The sequence below is a fragment of the Strigops habroptila genome, chromosome 16 (genome assembly GCF_004027225.2).
Source record: "Strigops habroptila isolate Jane chromosome 16, bStrHab1.2.pri, whole genome shotgun sequence".
Taxonomy (NCBI): domain Eukaryota; kingdom Metazoa; phylum Chordata; class Aves; order Psittaciformes; family Psittacidae; genus Strigops; species Strigops habroptila.
Genome location: NC_044292.2, coordinates 384,553 through 405,153, shown reverse-complemented (window position 1 = coordinate 405,153; position 20,601 = coordinate 384,553). Strand labels below are relative to the sequence as shown.

At 38.1% G+C, this 20,601-nt stretch overlaps 1 protein-coding gene across 4 annotated transcripts in view; it reads right to left on the bottom strand.

Moving 5' to 3' along the window:
• The window catches only part of PRDM2 (PR/SET domain 2), a 72,011-nt gene that overhangs the window by 44,308 nt on the left and 7,102 nt on the right, over positions 1-20,601 (bottom strand). For 3 of the 4 annotated variants that reach the window (XM_030508233.1, XM_030508230.1, XM_030508231.1), the window contains exons 2-5: positions 20,069-20,142; positions 11,041-11,158; positions 9,660-9,763; positions 5,675-5,827 (exon numbers count right to left, since the gene is read on the bottom strand). Coding sequence is in view for 3 of the 4 variants with exons in the window: in XM_030508230.1 (XP_030364090.1) it covers positions 5,675-5,827; positions 9,660-9,763; positions 11,041-11,158; positions 20,069-20,077 (384 nt within the window). In the remaining variant the exon portion in view is untranslated. The remainder of the gene's footprint in view (positions 1-5,674; positions 5,828-9,659; positions 9,764-11,040; positions 11,159-20,068; positions 20,143-20,601) is intronic. The other variant, XM_030508232.1, reaches the window with a different exon arrangement.

The window sequence follows — 20,601 nt, the reverse complement described above, 5'->3', positions numbered from 1 at the left end:
ACACAGCAGTGCACCCCCGGTGCGTGCTACTACTGCTCTGCACAGGGTCCTTCTTTCCAGGGAGCTGCTAGCAAGACTCAGGCTGAACACACCTACCTTATACAAAGCATTAAACAGTGAGTTTAAGTTCAGTCATCCACTAAGGTTGGGTTTTGGAACAAAATCTAAAGGTACAGGAAAAGGCTGTTTTCTATTCTAGTTTGTCCAATAAATTCACATGCTCCTTCAAGTAGTATCAAACTACAAAGTCCCCCAGTTTGCAGACTAAAGATGTATTTGTACTTTTTTTTTTTTTTTTTAACATCTTCACCATTATCTCTCTGTTTCCTGAAACATTCTATCCAAAACCAAGAAAAATCACCTTAAATCCTTCCTTTACCTGACCTAAAATCTTCCCAGGGCTTGGCAAACATCAGGCTCGTGGAGATGAGACACTATTTTTAGTGATTACATTCAGGTAAAGGGTATCATAGACTTATTATTTCAAGTCTGAAGCCAAAGGGAAGTTTTGTATTAAGAACAATAGTAATATTTGTCTCTTCTAAAGCACTTATTTTTGGTAGGTCTCACAGCACCTGATAAAGGTGATAGTTATCTTTACAGCCCCAGATACCGGAACAACAAGAGATGCAAGATCCCAACAACTGTTTAAGTTATAATATAAGCACAGCCTACGGTTTGGCTTCTGTAATAGTTCTGGAGGCCTGATAGGGTAAAGAGTGGTAAACCCATTTGCATGGTCCCATTTCACAGCTGTTTAGCAGCAAGGAATGAAGAAAAGTTGTCTGATGCAAACAACTTATCATCTAAACAAAACCTCGGAGAAAAGAGCTGCCAAAAACTGTAGGCAATGCAAACATGAGACGATAAGGAGCACGTAATCTGTTAGCTGCATGGCTGGAGCTAATGTTCAACGTGGTGAATTTAGTTCTGGTGTAACTACTTTAGAATCCAAATTAAGGCCTCTAACCTTGTGCTTCTGAAATGAGATGGAGCAGCAGCTTCAAAACCAGACAATTAAAACACTCCTGCACTATCAGTAGAGCTAGAAAAGGACTACACTGACCAAGTGCCACTTCTACCGCTACTACACCACTAGAGAACACCATCTCTTACTGATGACACCCTTCAACAAGAACCCCAAACCCCAACCTCCTTCAAACTATTACCTACAGATTGTTTGAGTAGCCACATCAGGTTGGCATAGCCTGATTAAAAAAAGGTAAGGCTTTTGGAAACGCTCATCAGGTTAATAACTCCCACACGCTTTTTGGTGCTTTAACTGCAACATTTAGCATTTCTTAATCTGAGTATTTTCTGTTCAAAAGGTTTAAAGTAATCTAAGAACCTGTTATTTTCAAGAGATATATCATGGAATGGTTTAGGTTGAAGGGACCCTAAAGCTCACCCAGTTCCAACCCCCTGCCACGGGCAGGGACACCTTCCACTAGAGCAGGTTGCTCCAAGCCCCTGTGTCCAACCTGGCCTTGAACACTGCCAGGGATGGGGCAGCCACAGCTTCTCTGGGCACCCTGTGCCAGCGCCTCAGCACCCTCACAGGGAAGAGCTTCTGCCTCAGAGCTCATCTCAATCTCCCCTCTGGCAGGCTAAAGCCGTTCCCCCTTCTCCTGTCCCTACCTGCTTTTATAAAAAGTCCTAACTCCATCTTTAACAGATCCACTTAGTCACGATAATGAAAGTCATAAAAGTCCTTACAAAAATATCCTAACAAGTCATATCCTAAGAAGTTCTAGCACAGAGTGTCTAAAATTAAATTCACTCTCCATGTACAAGCACCACAATGTGTCTTGTACAGAGACAGGCATTTGCCTGTATAAAATATCTACTATTAGAGTACAAATTTTTCACCCCAGACACTACATTTAACTGTCACACTGTGCTTTTGCACCTCAATGTGGCCTTATCTCACCAAGTGTAACCAAAGTGGACAGCTATTGGCATTAGTACTTGTGTTTGGAACTGACTTTTCATTGCAATTCTGCTTCTTCAGGAATTACAAAGTCCTGTGCTCTGTGCAGAACAACACTATTCAACTGGCTCATTTCATTAGGAGAGGCAGGAAGAACTTCTGAAACTCCATAATGAGTTTAAGCTGTTTCATCAAAATAAACCAACTCTCATATATGCATCCTGGGGAAAGCATATGCAAAGCAGCCTCCAGATATCCTCAGTCCTTCAGTAAGGATGAAGAGAATGCTTGTGCTCACTTAAGTGTTTTATCCCATTACTATTCATTTAGGGCAGAGAACAGGGAAGTTAAAGCTCTGTGTAGTTCTGAGGTTCTTTTCACCAAACAAATTTGGACTTCACTCATCTCAGCACTGAAGCTTGGAAATCAGCCTGTTGAACTTACAGATCAGCAAGCCACGAAAAGCTTAGGAAAACCTTGCGAAAAAAATAAATAAGGAGCCATGACAATGTTTTAAATACTTTGAGCTAAAGCAGAATAAAATTAAGTATAAGCCACTCAAATTCTCTTTTGAGGGTAAATAAAAACAGTGCTGTTGATTTATCACTAAATGGAATTCCCCTAAATTCATGAATTATGATAAAGATCAGGAAAGAACCATGTGTACATACTTAGGCTGGTAATTTATAATAGTTTTGAAATGGCAGTGCATCCACAGAACACATGCAGAAAGACAGTTAAGATGTTATTATATGCTTTCTTTTGTCTCAATCATCGGTAAGGTGTGATGTGAACCTAAGACCGACATGGACTCTACAAGAACACCACCTGATACAGAAGCTGAGACAATAACAAACCTCTAAATAAAAAAAGCAGATATATAAGCAACCGTATTTTGTAAAGAAAGCAAAACCAGCACCTTTTTTTTTTCCCCAAAGCATGAATTTTCCCCGCAGTTTCTAGCGGTTAGGATAGTAAAAACTGATACGAGAGACAATATTTAAATGCTTTAATGTAGTAACTTGCCCTTGACACCACACATTCAAAATCTCCTCCTCTATGTTATACTTCTCTTACACTGTCAGTCACTTGTAGCTTAACTTCCAATTTCTTCTCACTACCTTTATTTTAAAAGCCTGGTTACTATAAATATGTCACTAAATAATGAAAAATAAGTTTACAAAACACTAGACAAAACAAGATTTCTTAATGCCTTCCTTTGGTTTTCGTATTCTTGGAATGGACAAGAAATTAAAGAGAATATTGGATTTTAAATATTCTTATTAAACTACAAGAATAGTCCACTTGTGCAATTAAAAACCACAAAATGTGACTGTCTAAATCTTGACTTGATTTATCAGTATGCTGACTGAATGCTGAATGTTTAATGGGCCACGAGGATGATCAAGGCTGGAGCACCTCCCACACAAAGACAGGCTGAGAACATTGGGGCTGTTCAGCCTGGAGAAGAGAAGCTGCGTGGAGACCTCAGAGCAGCTTCCAGTGTTTGGAGGGGGCTACAAGGATGCTGGAGAGAGACTCTTCATCAGGGACTGTAGCGACAGAACAAGGGGTGATGGGTTCAAACTGAAACAGAGGAAGTTCAGGTTGGAGATAAGGAAGATGCTCTTCCCTGTGAGGGTGCTGAGGCGCTGGCACAGGTTGTCCAGAGAAGCAAGAGTGTTGTAGTTGCAGTGACAACCAAATAACAGCATCACTGAACCTTGGCTGCAAGGTTTCTTGGACTAACTCGGTCCTGGAAACTGTTTGGTTACTCCTGAGCAGCATGAAGCTGGAATTACTAACAGAAGCCATCCTACCCTGGCTCATGCAGAACTAGTTTGAGCATGACCACACTGCGTTCCTGGAACTATGTCTACAGGACAGAACTCGATGGTTCTATACCCAGTGACCTCTGTGTGTGTCACCCAAACCCAAAACTACTCAGGGCTGCTGCTTTTCTACTGGCTTCGAAGAAATACAGCAGCAAGCCTTTGCACAGAGGCAGCCTGGAGGTAACACCATTCCTGATGGAACACTCCCTCCAACTAGCATACAATGCAAACACCAAGATGAATTTCCAGAGGCTTGACTTGGACTGATACTGCCAACCTAGAGCCGAAGCTAAGAAACAATCCCACAGTGCACACAGATCTAAGTGGTTGCTGCAGGGGCAAATAAATGCTACTGAAGATAGCTCTTTGAAGAACCCCTTCGCATCCCAAACTCAAAACCCCACACTGCAACAAATCCCAGACTGATTTTGAAACACTACAACTGATCCTTATAGGCTGCTCTAACAATCCTCAGAAAGAGCTGCTTGGCAGCATGAGCTTGTTGGCAAGACCTACTAGGATAAAATTCATCAGGTCGCAAGGGAAGACAGTCAAAGGAACAAAAGGATATTTCACATGCTGAGGCAAGGTATTTGTTATTGTCAGCCTCTTTAGGGGTACAATTATTTTCCAAAGTGCAATATTATCCATCAGAAAACAAACCTGGAATAAGCAAATGCTTGTTTTTATCAGGACTAAAACCTCTAAAAGTGCTGAAAACATTCAATGAGAGAGAAATTTACAATGTCAGAGTGACTCCAAAAGAGCACTTATGTTAATGAACTAGTGTGACTATGGGCAAATTGAGATAAAGTGTCCAGAGAAAACCAAGCTGGCTACAGATTCACACTGGGAGCCTGCCCTCAGTGGATGAACACTGAAGTCAATAGTCTGGCTGGCAACAGTGAACCTCTACCTGAATGCTATCCCAAAGCTACCAGAAAGATCAGAACATGTTTGGAAGTTTGGGCTTTTTTTCAACCTAGTTTGACTGGTCGAAGTGTTTAGTTTGAGTGACCTAAAATATAAGAGTTTTACATATTGCTACACTGTCTATAACTTCAAAACTGCACGATACCAAACTCATTCTTTTATTAAGTGAAGATCGGTTACTTATAGATATTGTCAGCCTTACAAGCAAAACGTAAGAAACAGCAATAGCCTAACAGCTAGTCTGAATATACCGAAAACCCACAAAAGCATGTTAAATAAAAACAAAGTTGAGCTACCAGTTGTTAGCTACTACTGACTGCTGGTAGGTTCTTGATCAGAGATTCAAATAATACTTTATAGCCCCAGTAGTCTAACACTGGGGTGTTAGTGTGTTAGTTACTACCGTTACTTATAGTTAAACCAATTTTTTTCTTGGTTTGGGAGATACAATGTCCCAGGAATTACACCCTTCTTCCTGCCTCCCACTCCCTGAATAAAACTGGAATGGTATAAACCCAGGAAAATTTGTTTCATGAAGCTACCTATAAAAAGTGTCTTGACAACCAATCTTTGACATTTGATGCAAAGACCATAAAAATAACTGATTTCTGCAAAAGCTCCTCAGGAGAAAGTGTCTCAGTATCTACAGAAATAGAAAAAACATTTATGTAATCTGCTATAGTTCTTCGTTAGTTTGTATCAAATTTGGTGCTACAGCAGATCATTAAAATGACAGATTTAGTGTTCATACATATCCTATATTTTAACAGTAGATCTTAATGTTAACTGTACTGGCACAGAAGAATTTAGACTGATGAAACATAGCATCTGCAATATTTTAATTATATTTCATAAAATGTTTCAAAATCTGTTCAATGTAAATGTAAAAAAAAAAATAGGATTTGAATAAAGGAGAATTAGAAGTATTAATAATAAAAGGTAACAGAGCAGTAACTGATTCTTCAGACATCAGTACCTTTAAACTTTTGTAGTATATGGTCCTGTTGATCTCCAGGGGAAACAGATTCTGCTCCTTGCCTGAACGTGCCCAGTTTATATACCGCAGCCAGTTCCCTTTCTCTGGATCAGTTGCATCGACACACATCCATCCCAGATTTGGGTAATACACCTGTGAGACACAAATGGCATTAAGCAAATGGACAACTCTTAACACTGAAGTGTGCATGTACTAAAACTCTATGTACTTTAAAGCTATACAAAGTAGTTGTTATCATCTAAGGACGGAGATAACACAAAGGATGTGAGCAAACACAGGGGCTGTACAGGGGGAAGCGTTGCTGGTCTTCTACAAGCTTTTTAGTAGAACTGCTGCAATTGAGGGAAAAAGAAACGAACTTCCTATTCAAGAAGTTTTGGGCTCAAAAGCCAAAATACTTAGAACATTTTGTGCTTTCTTTTCAGTCTGGCAAGCCTGAAATGATTCCGTATATTTTGCATTTACTAAAATGATTGATTTTAAGATATAAAGGCAATAGAGCTTTATTTTTACTTTCTGATGAATTGGAAAAAGTCTATAGAAGTTAGAAGCATTTGCTTTATTTGGGAAGGAAAAGCAAAGCATAATTTATACTTAATCTTTTTTCAGGGTATTAAAGAAGATCTTAACCTTTCAGAAACCCTGTGATCACCTTAAAAAACTGCCCATGTCAATGAACTGCTGCATGTTCCAAGATGCTGTGTAAATTCTTTGGTCTACATTCTTGGAGAAAAAATTTCAACACCTACTCCTGTTTTACATTTCAAGACAGCTTGCAATAAAGCAAGGTTACTGACATCTTCAGTGTTTCCTGGTGACAGGCAACTCTGCTTCTCTTTCAAGACATGTTCTGCATCTCCCACTCTTCTTCTTATAATCCAAGTTAGATGCCTATAAGAAGAGTCATCAGTGGATGCAATATGGTTTTTCTCCCCAATCAAATAACACACCACTTTGGCAAATGGAACTATCATTCTTCCACCACTTTGTCTCCGAACACAGACGTACTAACAGGTACACAACGTGTCAGAAGTATTGGAGGTACTCAGAGGTTTTAAGAACAACAAGAAAGGAAAAAAGAAACCCGTGTAATTTTACTGTATTTTCTTACTTGCTTTTTTCCTTTTGGTCAAGTCTCTAAACATCAGCCTCTGCCTGGAAGAGCTCATTCCAAAATCCATCCTCCCTAGCTCATTACCTCCTGCTACATTTCACGTAGCACCACTGCACATAAGGAATACACTAAAATTCCGATTCCACCGTAAACTTCCCATTCTGTCACACAATGTTGTAGCTTTTTATTGTTCCTGATACTTACTTACAAGTAATTATTTTCAAACCATCTTTTCATCAGGGACTGTAGCGACAGGACAAGTGGTGATAAGTTTAAACGGGAAGTTCAGGTTGGAGATAAGGCAGAAGTTCTTCCCTGTGAGGGTGCTGAGGCGCTGGCACAGGGTGCCCAGAGAAGCTGTGGCTGCCCCATCCCTGGCAGTGTTCAAGGCCAGGTTGGACACAGGGGCTTGGAGCAACCTGCTCTAGAGGAAGGTGTCCCTGCCCGGGGCAGGGGGCTGGAACTGGATGAGCTTTGTGATTCACACAAACCATTTTATGATTCTATGATTTTACATTTTCAATTTCATTTCTACAGCAATTTAAAACAAGAACCATTTAATAATTTTAATTTAATAATTTTGATAATAATTTTAAGTTAATACATTTCTTATGTGTTGATAAACTGTTGGTCTAATAAAACAGAATTTTATCAATAAAGTTTCAATAAATACTCTCAAATAATCTTAGTTTCTTTCCAAGCAAACAGAAAGTTACTTAAACTATTCCAGCATGGATTTCATCAGCTGACTTTTGAAAGAATGTTCATCAGCACACCCAGCCCTTGCAATATGAAAGAGCACAAACAGCTGCACAGACCAAGACTGTAAAAGCAACTCTTTTGGTTAAAATGGAAGAAGAGAGCTGAACAATGCTGTGGAAAAGGTAGCAGATAAGGAAGATTTGGCAAAACATAACGATTTATTACTTTTTTAATGTATTACTTTATTAAATTGTCACATTACTTGATTACTGTTTTCACACAAAGCAAAATACTTCATTACTTTGTAGTTAAAGCTTCTAATTCAGATTATTGTTTACAGGCCTTGTGCACCGTGAGAAAGGAACCAGCTCCAAGTCCTCTGTAGGACACTGTGACTTTAAGCGATTCCTGCAAACCACAATAAAGATCACTCAGCACACTTGTGCCAGTCATTCCGAATCGCCTGGCGGCATTCCCTTGGTTTTCACTCACTCGCTGTCATTTTCTTATCAGTGGCTTTTCTCCGACAGAGAATGAAAATATGTTCAAGTCTCTGTTTCTCTCCTCAGACATGGCACTGACACACAGGACTCATGGCTTTCAGAGGGATCCTCCAGCACGACAGTTCAAAACTATTAAAATCCATTAGAGATGCAGCTTTGAGAAGCTTTATTTATTCTTCAGTTTAACTTTACTAAAGAAACAAATGGGGTTCTCGTGGAAAAGGTGGTTCTCCTGGTTGGAGGTCCATATACCTAACTACTCCCACACACCACCAGTCTTTCACAAACCGTATTTTCTAACAGAGAAGATTCTGGAGTGGTTTCAGATATCAGCATATGGGGCCAACTGTTGCGGTCTCATTTTAGCTGCTTTTTTTCAAACCCAAAATCAGTATTAAATCAACACAGGATTCCTTTGCCATCTAGCAAGGGTTCCCACTGTCGCCTGCAGTGCAAACTACAGAATTCTGTAGCAGCTTGTTTGCAACTATCATTTCTCAACATAAATTTTAAAAATATTAAGACACATCCACTGAGAACACTCAAAATCCAGCACTGAGAAAAACAACCACAAGGTCAATAACTTACTTGGCTGATTCAATCTCACTAAGTGTTCTTGTACCAGATCAAAACTGGAGATAGCTCATGCAGTGGAGTTTCTGATAACATTAGCTCAATGCAACGAACATTGTATTTGAACACTATTACTTTCCTGAATGTGAATCTGCATTTACAGGAAATTGCTCTAGATTAACTCCTCTGATAAACATGTACATTGTTTTGTATGTATCTGCATGTATCCAGTGGTTTATGCAGCTCAACTTTTGCAGGCCAGGGACCAGAAGGATGACTACTATCAGTATCTTTGGCCTACAGAGCTGTAAACTGTCCCAGAACGTGGTATGCCACAGCTCCTCCACCCCTCCCCTCCTCAACCATTCACTTTGCTAAAGCCATTTGCTCTATGTGTCTTCAGAAACACTAAAGAAGCCTTTGGAAGTAGTTATGAACTGCCTTGAAGACAATCTAGATAGGATTCAAGACCAGATTAAGGCACCTACATTTTGAAATCTACATTATATCTGAGATTTTATGACTATCAGTAGAGCTTAAAGTGTGATTCAGCTGTCCAGACAGTATTTGCTTTAAGGCAAGCGCAAACACAAGCAGCACAAGTCGAGAAGTTTTACAAAAGCTCCAAAAGGAAAACCAATTCCCATAACACAGCTGGTTTTCAAAGAGCTAAATGAGGAGGACTGCTGGGGCTTCCTGAAGAGATTCCATATCCTCCTTGTTTCCCTAATTTCATAAGCAGTTGACAGTACTCAGTTGCAGAAGGGATATTACTCAGGATTCAAGCCAACAAAGCAAAGCTTTAGCAGCAATAGACTCTTAAGGAGAGGTGTGATCCAGAGACAATATGTAAGAAAATTAATACAGCAGTTTAAACTATGCCAGTAGTTTAAAGCAATTCAGAATGGTTGCTCAATCCAAGTGTCTATAAATAACTGTAATAGTAGACATAGACTGATGGCAATTATTTCCCATCATGTCTATTTCTAAAATCTCTGGAAAAAATAAAGGCTAAACACAAAACCTTGAGCTAGTGACAGACACCTTTTTCCACTGACAAGCTGTTTCTTACCTCCCACATGTATACATTGCTCTTAACTTGGGATCTTTTTTTCTTGTCACCAACGAATGGTCCAAACTTCTTGCCTTTTAAAATTGATTTTGTTGCCCAGACACCTGAAGAGACACATACCAGTAGTTAAAACTAATCTAAGTTATCTCAAGCAAATCTTCTACTCACAAATCATTCTTCTTCAGAACATCCTATGAGTCTGTCTCAGATGGGGGAGCATTCTACATCAAGATCACGAGAAGGAATTTGAAGTTCACTAAAATGAATTCCAACAATCCTCTCTCCAAAACTCACTTCAACCATGAAAGCTTTAAGCATTTATCTAGTTTCATTCTTTGCTCATGGGCTACTGTAGCTCTGAAGATAAAAACAACCTTCATTTTTCTTGTACTTTAGGTGATATTGAAAACATTGTAAAAGCATTTCAGGTTTTACATTGTAAAGTCTCAGATTTCAGCTGTTTTGCTGTGTAAATATCTTATTAAACAAAAATTGTATTTGCTTTCTCTGAAGCAATGCCAGGCAAATGAAGCCCTCTCAAATGTTTTACAACTAATGGAAACTATATTTTAAGGAGAAATCATTTAGGATTGGTTAAAATATGTGCATCTGCCCAAGCTTTATTGACAGGATTTAACCGAACTGAAAATGGACACGTGCATTTGACATTTACAGCATGAAAACTAAGAACAGATTGACAAGTAATTGTTAATTAAATACAACATTCTCATTCAGACCATGCTAGATCAGGTTCGTACCAGAAAAGATTAACCTTGCTCCAAGGAGTTTATAAGCTGTTACTAACAGTAATGCATCTATTGTCAGGCTTAGTCCTCAAACCACCAGCTTTCAACATCAAGTATCCAGTCTGCAATTCTGACTTCCATCAAAGTTCTCCCACTGCATTAAAAAAAGCAGCCAAGTGTTTTGGATATATTACAGAAACAATACTTTGCTCCACATAGCAGCTTTCAAGTCTGCACCGAGTCTGTTCTTATAAATTAAACTTTCTATATTGATTGGACAGCAAGATGCAGCATTCTAAAGAGAGACAACAGACAGTTGCAAAACACAAAGCTGGTAACAGTCAAACTGTTATAAGTGAAAACACAGCAGTGAAGTAACGTATCAGTTATTTTTATAATCTAATCTCTTTGCATCTTGGTCCATCTTTGAACAATTCTGATGTTCCAGGAACATCGTCTTCAGATGCTGGAGAAACTTGGAAGATGTCCACTCTTTCCAACAGAAATTATTTCAGATAAATGTACCAGATATCATCTCTACTCAGCACAGAAAGGCACCAAGCTTTCACAGCAACTGTAATTCACGTGATCTAGTGTATAGATCTTCATCTCCTTTTCCCAGCTGTAGCACTCACCAAGCCGTGTCTTGTCAACAGCAGATGGGAAGAGCCTCACATCCTCGGGAAGCCCCCTAAGCACATGCTCAGGTACATCATCCAAGGTCTCCACAGTGACAGTAGCTTCAGTTGTGTTCTACAAGTTAAAAAGCCAGAAGGGCCACGACCATCAACAGGTACAAACAACAGTACAACAGATTGTCAACTCATATAAGATATAAAAACTCCTGACTTGATATTAACATGAATTTTCCAAATTGCCATTTCAACCAGAGTTTTCATTGTTATTTTTATTACACTTGTTTATGCTTTAATGTAGAGTTCTATGACCACATCAGAGATATACACAGAACACTGATAACTACAATTGCTGCAATTATTATTTTGCTTTAGTTAATGGATGTGTTTTGTTCACAAGCAGTAACATTCATTTCCTTCTGCCCTCTCCTTAAAAACGAATTCAAAGATTCTCCTTTGAGTTACTTGGAGAACAGAGCTAAAGGTATTTTCTTCTTCTTGTCTGAATATGACTTACCTGACAGCACAACTATATTATACCTAAAGATGAATGAACAGAAAAGTACTGTGGTCCTATACCATGCAAAATATGTGTATTTTTTCAGAATATAGTTTTCATATGAGTTCAGGCTTTGTACTAACTCTTGAAACCGCTCATTAATACAGTAACCTGAAACTCACCCATGGAGCAGTTTTCAGTTGCATTATTTTTACTGATCAGCTATGCCATAAGAAACTACATTTAATAAGGAATTAGGTCAGTAACATTGCATTGTTACATGCTATGTTATGTTGAGAGAACATTCCTTTGTACTCTTTCTGATTAAAGTTCTTCCTAATTTCAGATAAAATACATTGTAAATTCATCTACCTGCTGAGATTTTCTTCAGAGAAGTATCAAATAAGTGTTCACAGAAACAGTCCAAGCGTTTTAGTATCTATGAGTTATCACTATAAAAATCTCCAGTTCCTGAAGTATTCCACTGAAGCATTAGAATTGTTGATTATACATTTGTAAACAATATGTTTCATTCTATTTTTAGACGACTCAAATTTTTCAACAAAATAACATATAGAATGAGAACACACTAGCCTCTATGTAACCTGCCTGGGAAGTCTGACTCCAGTTAAAAAGTAAAAGAAACAGATCAATTTTCCCGTGTTGTGATTTAAGCCACAACAGTAACTCCAAACCATGCAGCCGCTCGCTCACCCCCCACCTCCCCTTGTCCTCCCCTGCGGGATGGGAAGAATGTAAACGCCATGGGTTGAGATAAAAGTACAATATAATACTAATAATGATAAGGGAAATAACAAGAGGAGAGAATATAAAACTGAAAAGGGAAAGGAAAAACAAACAACAAACCAAAGTGATGCATGATACCATTGCTCACCACCCCCTGCCCGATCGATACCCAGCCTGACCTGAGCAGTGATCTGGGCCTTCCAGGTGACTCCCCCCAGTTTCTATACTGGGCATGGTGTGCTGTGGGATGGAATACCCCTTTGGCTAGTTTAGGTCAGGTGTCCTGTCTCTGCTCCCTCCCAGCTTCTTGTGCCTCTCCTCACTGGCAGAGCACGAAGGACTGAAAAGTCCTTGATCAGGGTAAGTGCTACTGAGCAACAGCTAAAGCATCAGCGTGTTATCAGCATCGTTCTTAGACTGAAGCCAAAACACAGCACTGCACCGGCTACTAGGAAGGAGAAAAGTAACTGTTACAGCTGAAACGAGGGCACCCTGACATTACAGACAGCTACAACAACCTAACCTCACGTTCAGACCTAAACTTTTCTGCTAATAAGCCATTAAAAGTTTTCATTATTTTCTGTTTCAGCTGTATACTAGATCTTAAATACGATCTCTTATGCTAGAAAATATTTCTGCCTGCTTCTGAAAGGCTGGTATATTTAGGAGCAACACATGATGCTTTTAGTGGAAGTCTTCATTAGCTGTGTCCTTTTTGAATATCAAATAGAAGCTCAGAGCTGTTAGAAGTGTTTCAGGACATACACATCATTTGTCCAAATTATACTGTTGAAACATGTTACTGACAATTGACGTAGCGAGAGGCAAGTGAACTGCCACTCTAAAATACACTGATTAAAACAGTATGCAGCAAAACAGCCAGAACACAGGAGGACTAAGAGGTTTTTCACTTTATAACCATCCTATTGACAGTTTTCTAAAATCCTGGTTTCTTTCAAAGAATAAAATGGTAAAAGTCCCTACAACAGAGGTATAATGTAAACTGATGCTGTGCTGAAGCATCGCCAGCTGCATTGTTATCTTTCTTAACATCTGAACAACGTCTGCAAATTCTGTTTCAAAATGTAGAACAAATGTGGATCAAATACATTTGCTTGAGTCAGTAAAGCACTTTCTTAGCAAGCAAATTTTAGTAAAGTTTAGTAAAATCATATAGGTTTGACTGGATCACCTTCAGATGTGTGGCATGGTTTAGTGGTTGCCTTGGCAGCCCTGGGGTAACGGCTAGACTTGATCATCTTAAAGGTGTTTTCCAATCCAGTTGATTCTATGATTCTGTGCAGATTATCTTTATCAGAATTGACAGCATTAATGAAAAGGTTGACTGAAAAAACATGTATGTCTCATCAACCATCCATTTCGTTTTCTGTTTGACTTAACATAAATATGTGTCCATAAAAAGTAATGGTGACCAACAGGAAGGAAAAAAAATATATATTTAACTGTTACAGGCATGTCTATTAATAGAAAAGTAGGAAATTAAATGCTAAAAGTTGTTAAATTTGAAAAATATTTATTTGTACTTTAAACAATTCTAAGTATTTTCCATTTTCTATATTTGTTAAAGAATCCTTCAATTCTTTCAAGTGACAACTGAGATACACTGCAATTTTCCCGAGTATGCCCTTGTGTTGCATTATTTGTGTTCATAATGAAAGCTAACTGGTATTCCCCCTTAGAGTATAAGGACATCTCAGTTCCAAACCAAAGGGCAATTCCAGCTCCAGAGCACTTAATAGTCTGAGGGTCCAAACCTTCCATTTTGATTCTGTCAATCATTTCCTAAACATGCACATTAAAGTTCCAAATTAAACAACTGTCTATGCCTCTATGCATAAAGGAAAGAATGATGTAAAGCATCAGTAACAGGAATAACTTGCCCAGAAACACACAAGTGATGCCTTTGGAAATAGAGCTGGAAGCCAGGACATCAGCTACTCACCGCACCGAGGATAATTTCACATATATTAGCAATTCTTTATTTCCCCTTTTCAAACGACTACCGAGCATACTCAATCTAATCAGCCCCCAAAAACCAATCTAAGTAGTTTCTGGTACTGGCTTATGTGAAAATGTATTACTTGTGAGAAAGACTAAACAGTAACTTACGGAGAAAACCACACTCCAAGTTCCAAGAAGTACATACAGTTCATAAAAATTAGAAGCTACTTGTTTTACCTATTGAATCAAGGATGTTGCAGTATACTAACTACTCCACAGTAGAACTTGCACTTGGGATACACCATCTACTCTGCCATAAACATGGATGCACCCTGTACTACCCAGTACTGAATGTTAGGTGACAGAGACAAGCTACCCCGCACATCCTGGGGTCTAGTAACATGGGTAGTACCCTCATAGTAGAGTAGCCGACATTATGAAGCTTGTATTTTAATGTACTTCACGGAGCTACTACTGTGTCTACTGTTGTCTTTCTACTGCTCTATTTACAACCTACAAGCATGCCATTTCACTCCACAGATCGACATTAGAGTATCTGCATGCCAAGTTTACCGCTCTGCAACCAACAGACTAAGCTAAAAAAGCAGCTTTTAGAGATCATAAAAGGTTTTAAAGAATGTCATAAAACTTATTATTTCAGAATCCTGCTAATCATAATTCCTAAATAAATCAACAGCTCAGAATCCTTAGCCAGCAGGATGTAATTAATACAAAAGGTTTTAAGGTATTTTTATATTAAAGTTTGAAAGGCAACAGAAAGCTAATAAATGATTTATGAATGTCTAGTAAGTGATTAGTTCCATTTTAAGCAGCCTACAAGGTTCAACAGGCAGCTTAACATATTATTCACATTATTCTTTGTAGAACACAGTAAACGCTACTCAGACTTGTCATTAAACAATTTGCTCTATTACCTAATTATAATCACCAAAACACTCTTCCTGATAAAAATGGCCAGAATTTCAAAGTTACAAGCATGTATTTTCTCATAAAACCTGTCCACTTCTGAAAGAATCGTGCTTGGTGAGAATTAGTCTTATGTTGAACCACATGCAACAGCCCTAAAATTACCTGACATCAAACTTCAATCATTCTGGTCAGAAACAAATCCTGGTGAGGATGAAGGATGCTATATTTAAGATCTGAACAAGCTTTAGAAGATGTTAAACTGAGAAGTAACAACAACTTGGGCAAGACTACAGTTGTCCAAGTAAACCCTGGCTTTCTGGAAATTATTCTTGCTTTTACATAACCATAAATACGACAGCAGTTTTCATACACCGAGTAGTACTGAGAGCATTCTCCATTGAGCACTTCAGAAATACCTTATGCTGAAAGTTTACTGAAATATATTTAAAAATGCATCTCTATGTGCCATCAAATTCCAGGGTTTTAGCTCTAAAGCAAAACTGAGCTCCTCAACCTTTTCTACTTGGCACCCCTTCTTTGTGAGGGTGCTGTGTACGGTAATTACTCTCTGCATTTCTGACTGTGAGTTAAGTTACAACAACGTCTTCTGCCAGTTTTAACGGCAACAATGAGAAAAATGATAAAACTGGAGTCATAGCAAGGTTATTCTATTGCTGCCTTGGTAAGCTCTAACAGCTGCACAGACATATCCTTGAGAGCTATTTGTGGGAGAGAAAGACCCCAAAACTGGAAACCACGGAAGGAATAGAATGCCAGAAATCCCATGCCATCCAAGAGAGTGAAGAGACTAGGAGGGGTGAAATAAAAATAAATCCTTAATCTTTAGTTGTAATAGCTGAAGGCTATTCGAAGCAGAGCTAAGTGTTATTCTGCTCTTCCAACAATCCGAAAGGAAAAATAGTGATGAAAGAAGTCTGATTTTCAGACATCTGTTAGCCTTGAACTGATACGCAAGAAGCCACATCTCCCACAAAAAAGAAACATGCTCTTCTCAGCATATCAAAGAAACCTAAACACCGTTCCAGTACATTATGCCATGATTTCACTGGGGAGAACCAAGCCTGTTTTTCACCGTGGTTTCTAATAAATTATATCTAGGCATAGATGAAGGGGACTAGAGAGAGAGAACAAGACAGCTATCAGAACAATACACTTCTAGTCCCAGGCTAACAAAAGCAGGGTGGGGTTTTTGGTCGGGTTTCATTTTGGGGTTTGGGTTGACTGTTTTACAACCATAGCCAGACGAGCAATTAAAAATCTCAAGCCTGTGAATAAGCTTTAACCTACCAAAACTTTAAAAATTAGACTCAACTGATTTAAGACAGAAGTGTAATCATAGAATAGTTAGGGCTGGAAAGGACCTGCACTGTGTTATGTCCTCTGATGTGTCTGGCATATTCCTTAATAGTTTAGCCATAAATATCCCAAAACTGTTCCATCATTTAAGTTTATTGGTATGCAGTAATTCAGAATCAGAACTTTATTTTGCATCTACCTACATAAATCAAAGACTCGCAGCTACATTCAGAAAACACAACACTCAGACTCCTTCGACAGCTGTCATATTAAAGGATTTCACAAGTACCGGAAAACTGGCTATGGTCTAGGACATAACAATACATTTCACACCTCAAACGAATGGTAATAAGTAACCAAATACTGAACAGTAAAATAAACAACAATTTAGTTTAGTCAAATCACTGCAATTTCATTTTATTTGCAATTTAAATGTAGCTACTTAAAACACTTTCCAGATCGCAACCTGTCCCCAAGGAATGTCTGTCTACCATAAGACGAAATACTGTATTTCGATCACTTTTCCACCAACACTTAATCACATTTTAAAGAAATCTCCTGTTGATAAGGATGGTGTACTGGTGCATGTCCTACAGCCAACTTTTGCATTTAACTGAAGCCCTAACATGGTATTTTTCACCCACTCCAGGACTGCAGTTTTGACTACAAAAGCACTTGAGGCCTATTTCACTTTCAAGCTTCTTACTCTGAAGATCACCAGGAATATTACATTGCTTCAATCAAATCAGCCAGGGTGAAGTGACTTAAGAACAATGCCAAAAATCATCTGAGGGTGCCTTAACTGAAACTCTCTTATCTCCATCAAATTCAGAGTCCAATCACTTTGACAGTACCTTTCAACACATTAAGCAATTTTTCACACCACTATCAATATAACCGTACCTATGGAGCAACCACAAATTAGACTATAATGTTACAAGCAGTATTTAAGCAGAGCAGGAACAGTACCTGCAACAAGATGTTTACAGATAACCAGAGATTAGAGCAAAAACGAAAAAAATCATCCTGAACAGTGTAGTGAATGACAAACATTCAGTCAGTGTCATGTTTTGGTGGCAAGAGGGTTAAGATAAATGAAAAGATAAAGGAAAGGATGCCATTGAGAGAGAGAGGCAGGGCAGAGAAGTCAGAGGAGGTAGTTATGAAAAGACGGTAAAGAGACTAAGGTTACTGACACAAACCAGCCAGCACAAGAAAGGGAAGACAGAAGCAGAAAGGTCTCTGTGCAAGAACCTTATCTAACTACCTCTCTGCCACAATTTCACTGTGGGTGCTTGAAAACTAAAGATGTATTGGAAATATTTTAAACAATCATTGAAAAAATCAGAAAGAATGTGGGGAGGGAGTTTTAGTACAAGTGCAGGAGTCATTTGCTAACATACACCACCCCAGTTTTTAATAGGTGCCCATGCAGTTTTGCAGGTAGCACACAACCTTCTTCCTACTCTATCTTACTGCAGTCTGAGAGGCAATAAAACCCCCATGTTTGCTTGGTGTTTTTATAATACATTATTCAGCATATTTGATGGAGGAGTTTACATATTAAAGGAAGGCCTCTTTTAAAACCAGATAAGAGAACAAATCCTGTCTATCCTGAGACAGCAATCTTCCTGGTAACCTGAAAATACTAATTCCAACAACAGCTTGCTTTTTTAACCCTTCTCCTTACTACAAGGCGGCCATGTGGAAGTATTTATGAAAAGGTTTTCCTTCCCTTCTTCAAGATTTCTATGGGACAAACAACAAAACTAACGGTCTTTTCATATAAACCTAATTAAGAATAGCCCAATTAGTTTCAGGGTCATTGAAGTCACACCAAAAGCAGAGATAAGCAGAAAGAACACTTGAAAGATTCTGGCATCATGCAAAAACATTTCTTATACAGACCTGGCACTACAACTTGTCAACAGTGAATGAAATGACAAGCGCACTGCAAGAAAAAACACCCCAGGGTTCATGCTAAATACAGACTTCACATGAATGGTAATTGAACAGTAAAATGCCACATGAGCTCTGTGCACTTCAGAAACTAAATGCAAAAGCCCAACGAGAAAGATGAAGGCTTTGTTTCAATTCAGAAATCTTAATTCTAGAAACAGCTTAGGAGCAGGAGAACACAACAGATAGGACATGATGGGACACAGACACATAAATGGAAAGGAGACAGTCAATGATAAGAGTTAAAGAATAGGATCTACAGCTTTCAAATTTTAGCAGAATCCAAAGCCTATCAGAAGGACTACTAAAGCAGGTTTATTACTCAAGCAGACAGAGCAACAGGCACTGACTGCGTTCAAAACAAACCTTATAGGTGTAAACATTCAATCTCAATAGAAATAACTTTGAAACAAGAGTCAAGCCACCTACCCCAAATGAGACTGCTAAGGCTTAAAACTGTGCTAACGCAAATGTCATTTATACATGTATATGTAGGTATGATAATGTCTGTGTATATTACACAAATACATATTTTACAATACATATTTCAAGGCTGTGATAGGGATTATATTTTGCTTTTTACTTTTAAAATAAACAGATGTATTGAAGACTTTTTTTTTTTTTTTTACCGTAAATCAGAAGAAAAAAATAACAGGAAACATCCTACCAACCCACTTCACACTGCATTTGCTTATGTGTATACTTCTATAACATCACTGAGAGCAATGCCGCTGCTGATCAGAAAAGGGCATAAAGAATAATAAAAGCACACATTCGAATACATAGACATCAATAAAGAAAAGTATACAAAGCATTTTAGATTACTTTTGTACATAACTGACTTTTTTAGCAAATTAAAACCGGCATTCCTTCATGTAATAGCCTATGTTCACATTCCCACACCAAAGAGACTCTGTGAGATCATCCAAAGAGAGAAGTACTTTTGAGAAAAAATTAAGGCAAGATGTACTTTTTCCATAAGTAATCTTTTAATAATACAATTGTGCATGATACACACAAACAGATGTGCCATTCCTATTTGGAGAGACAAATGCAAAGTAAAATCATGCACACTTGGCACCAATTAAAACAAAACCCTTCGGTCAGGACATTCTTGCATCCCTATAGACACATGACAAAAGAAAAGTGCTTCCCCAGTCTTTTCACTCGATTCTAGGGAAAAAGCTTAGAGTGAAACTTCCTGATCAATGAATTTCTGTGACAGATTGTTCACTGCACGTTTGAAATGGTAAAGTGGTTAGAAAAGGTGTAAAAAAAAAATAATGGAAGCCTTCAATTTTCAAGGCACTTTCATAAGGAGTTGAATTATTACAAAAAGCCTCAGGATGAAATTGATTTTTCTGGAAAAGGTGCTCTTATAAGAGGTGCCAACAGTAGTAACTTACATGGTGTTAAAGGCAACTCATACACAAAACACTTAAATCATGAAGTGAATAAAATAACTCTCACAAACACATACATTGTGGAAAGAAGGATTATGAAATTTGAATACATCGAAGATTTGAAAGCACATTTCTATTATAGTGCATAGTTTACTTCTTATTAACTGTCTAACATCTAAGGATTTTGTTAAAGTCTTACATTCATACTCACCTGATTCATTTTGAATTCCTGTTGCGTTCTGAAAAGATACACACAACAAAGAAACTCCTTTGATTACATGAGCCCTAAAAAGAAAAACAGACAATTGTAACATGTACCTACCTACAAACGCACAATGAAAGCACACACAGACCTGGAGTTTCTCTTCCTAAAGCATTTGTCACGAAGGGGCATATTGCTTTATGAAAAAAATAAAATCTGCTCCAAGCTATGGTTTTGTTGTTATAGTTCAAATGAACATGAATAATCTCAAGATTATTATCTACCATTAATCTGCCAGTTTTAAATGACGATGCAACAGAAATGTGCTCGTCTGATTGTTTCATTTGTTTTTAAAAACAAGTGAGCTTGGTCAATAATAAGTACTTTTAAGAACTTTAGGAGTCAGAATTTAATATCAAAGCATTATTAAACACCTTTAATGGTTTTTGAATTAACAAAATGTACGCGTTTGAGTCTCCACGCTCCCATATTAGAAACAGGAAATTCTTGCTTAAAATTAAGCCTTTTATTGAGGTATTTTG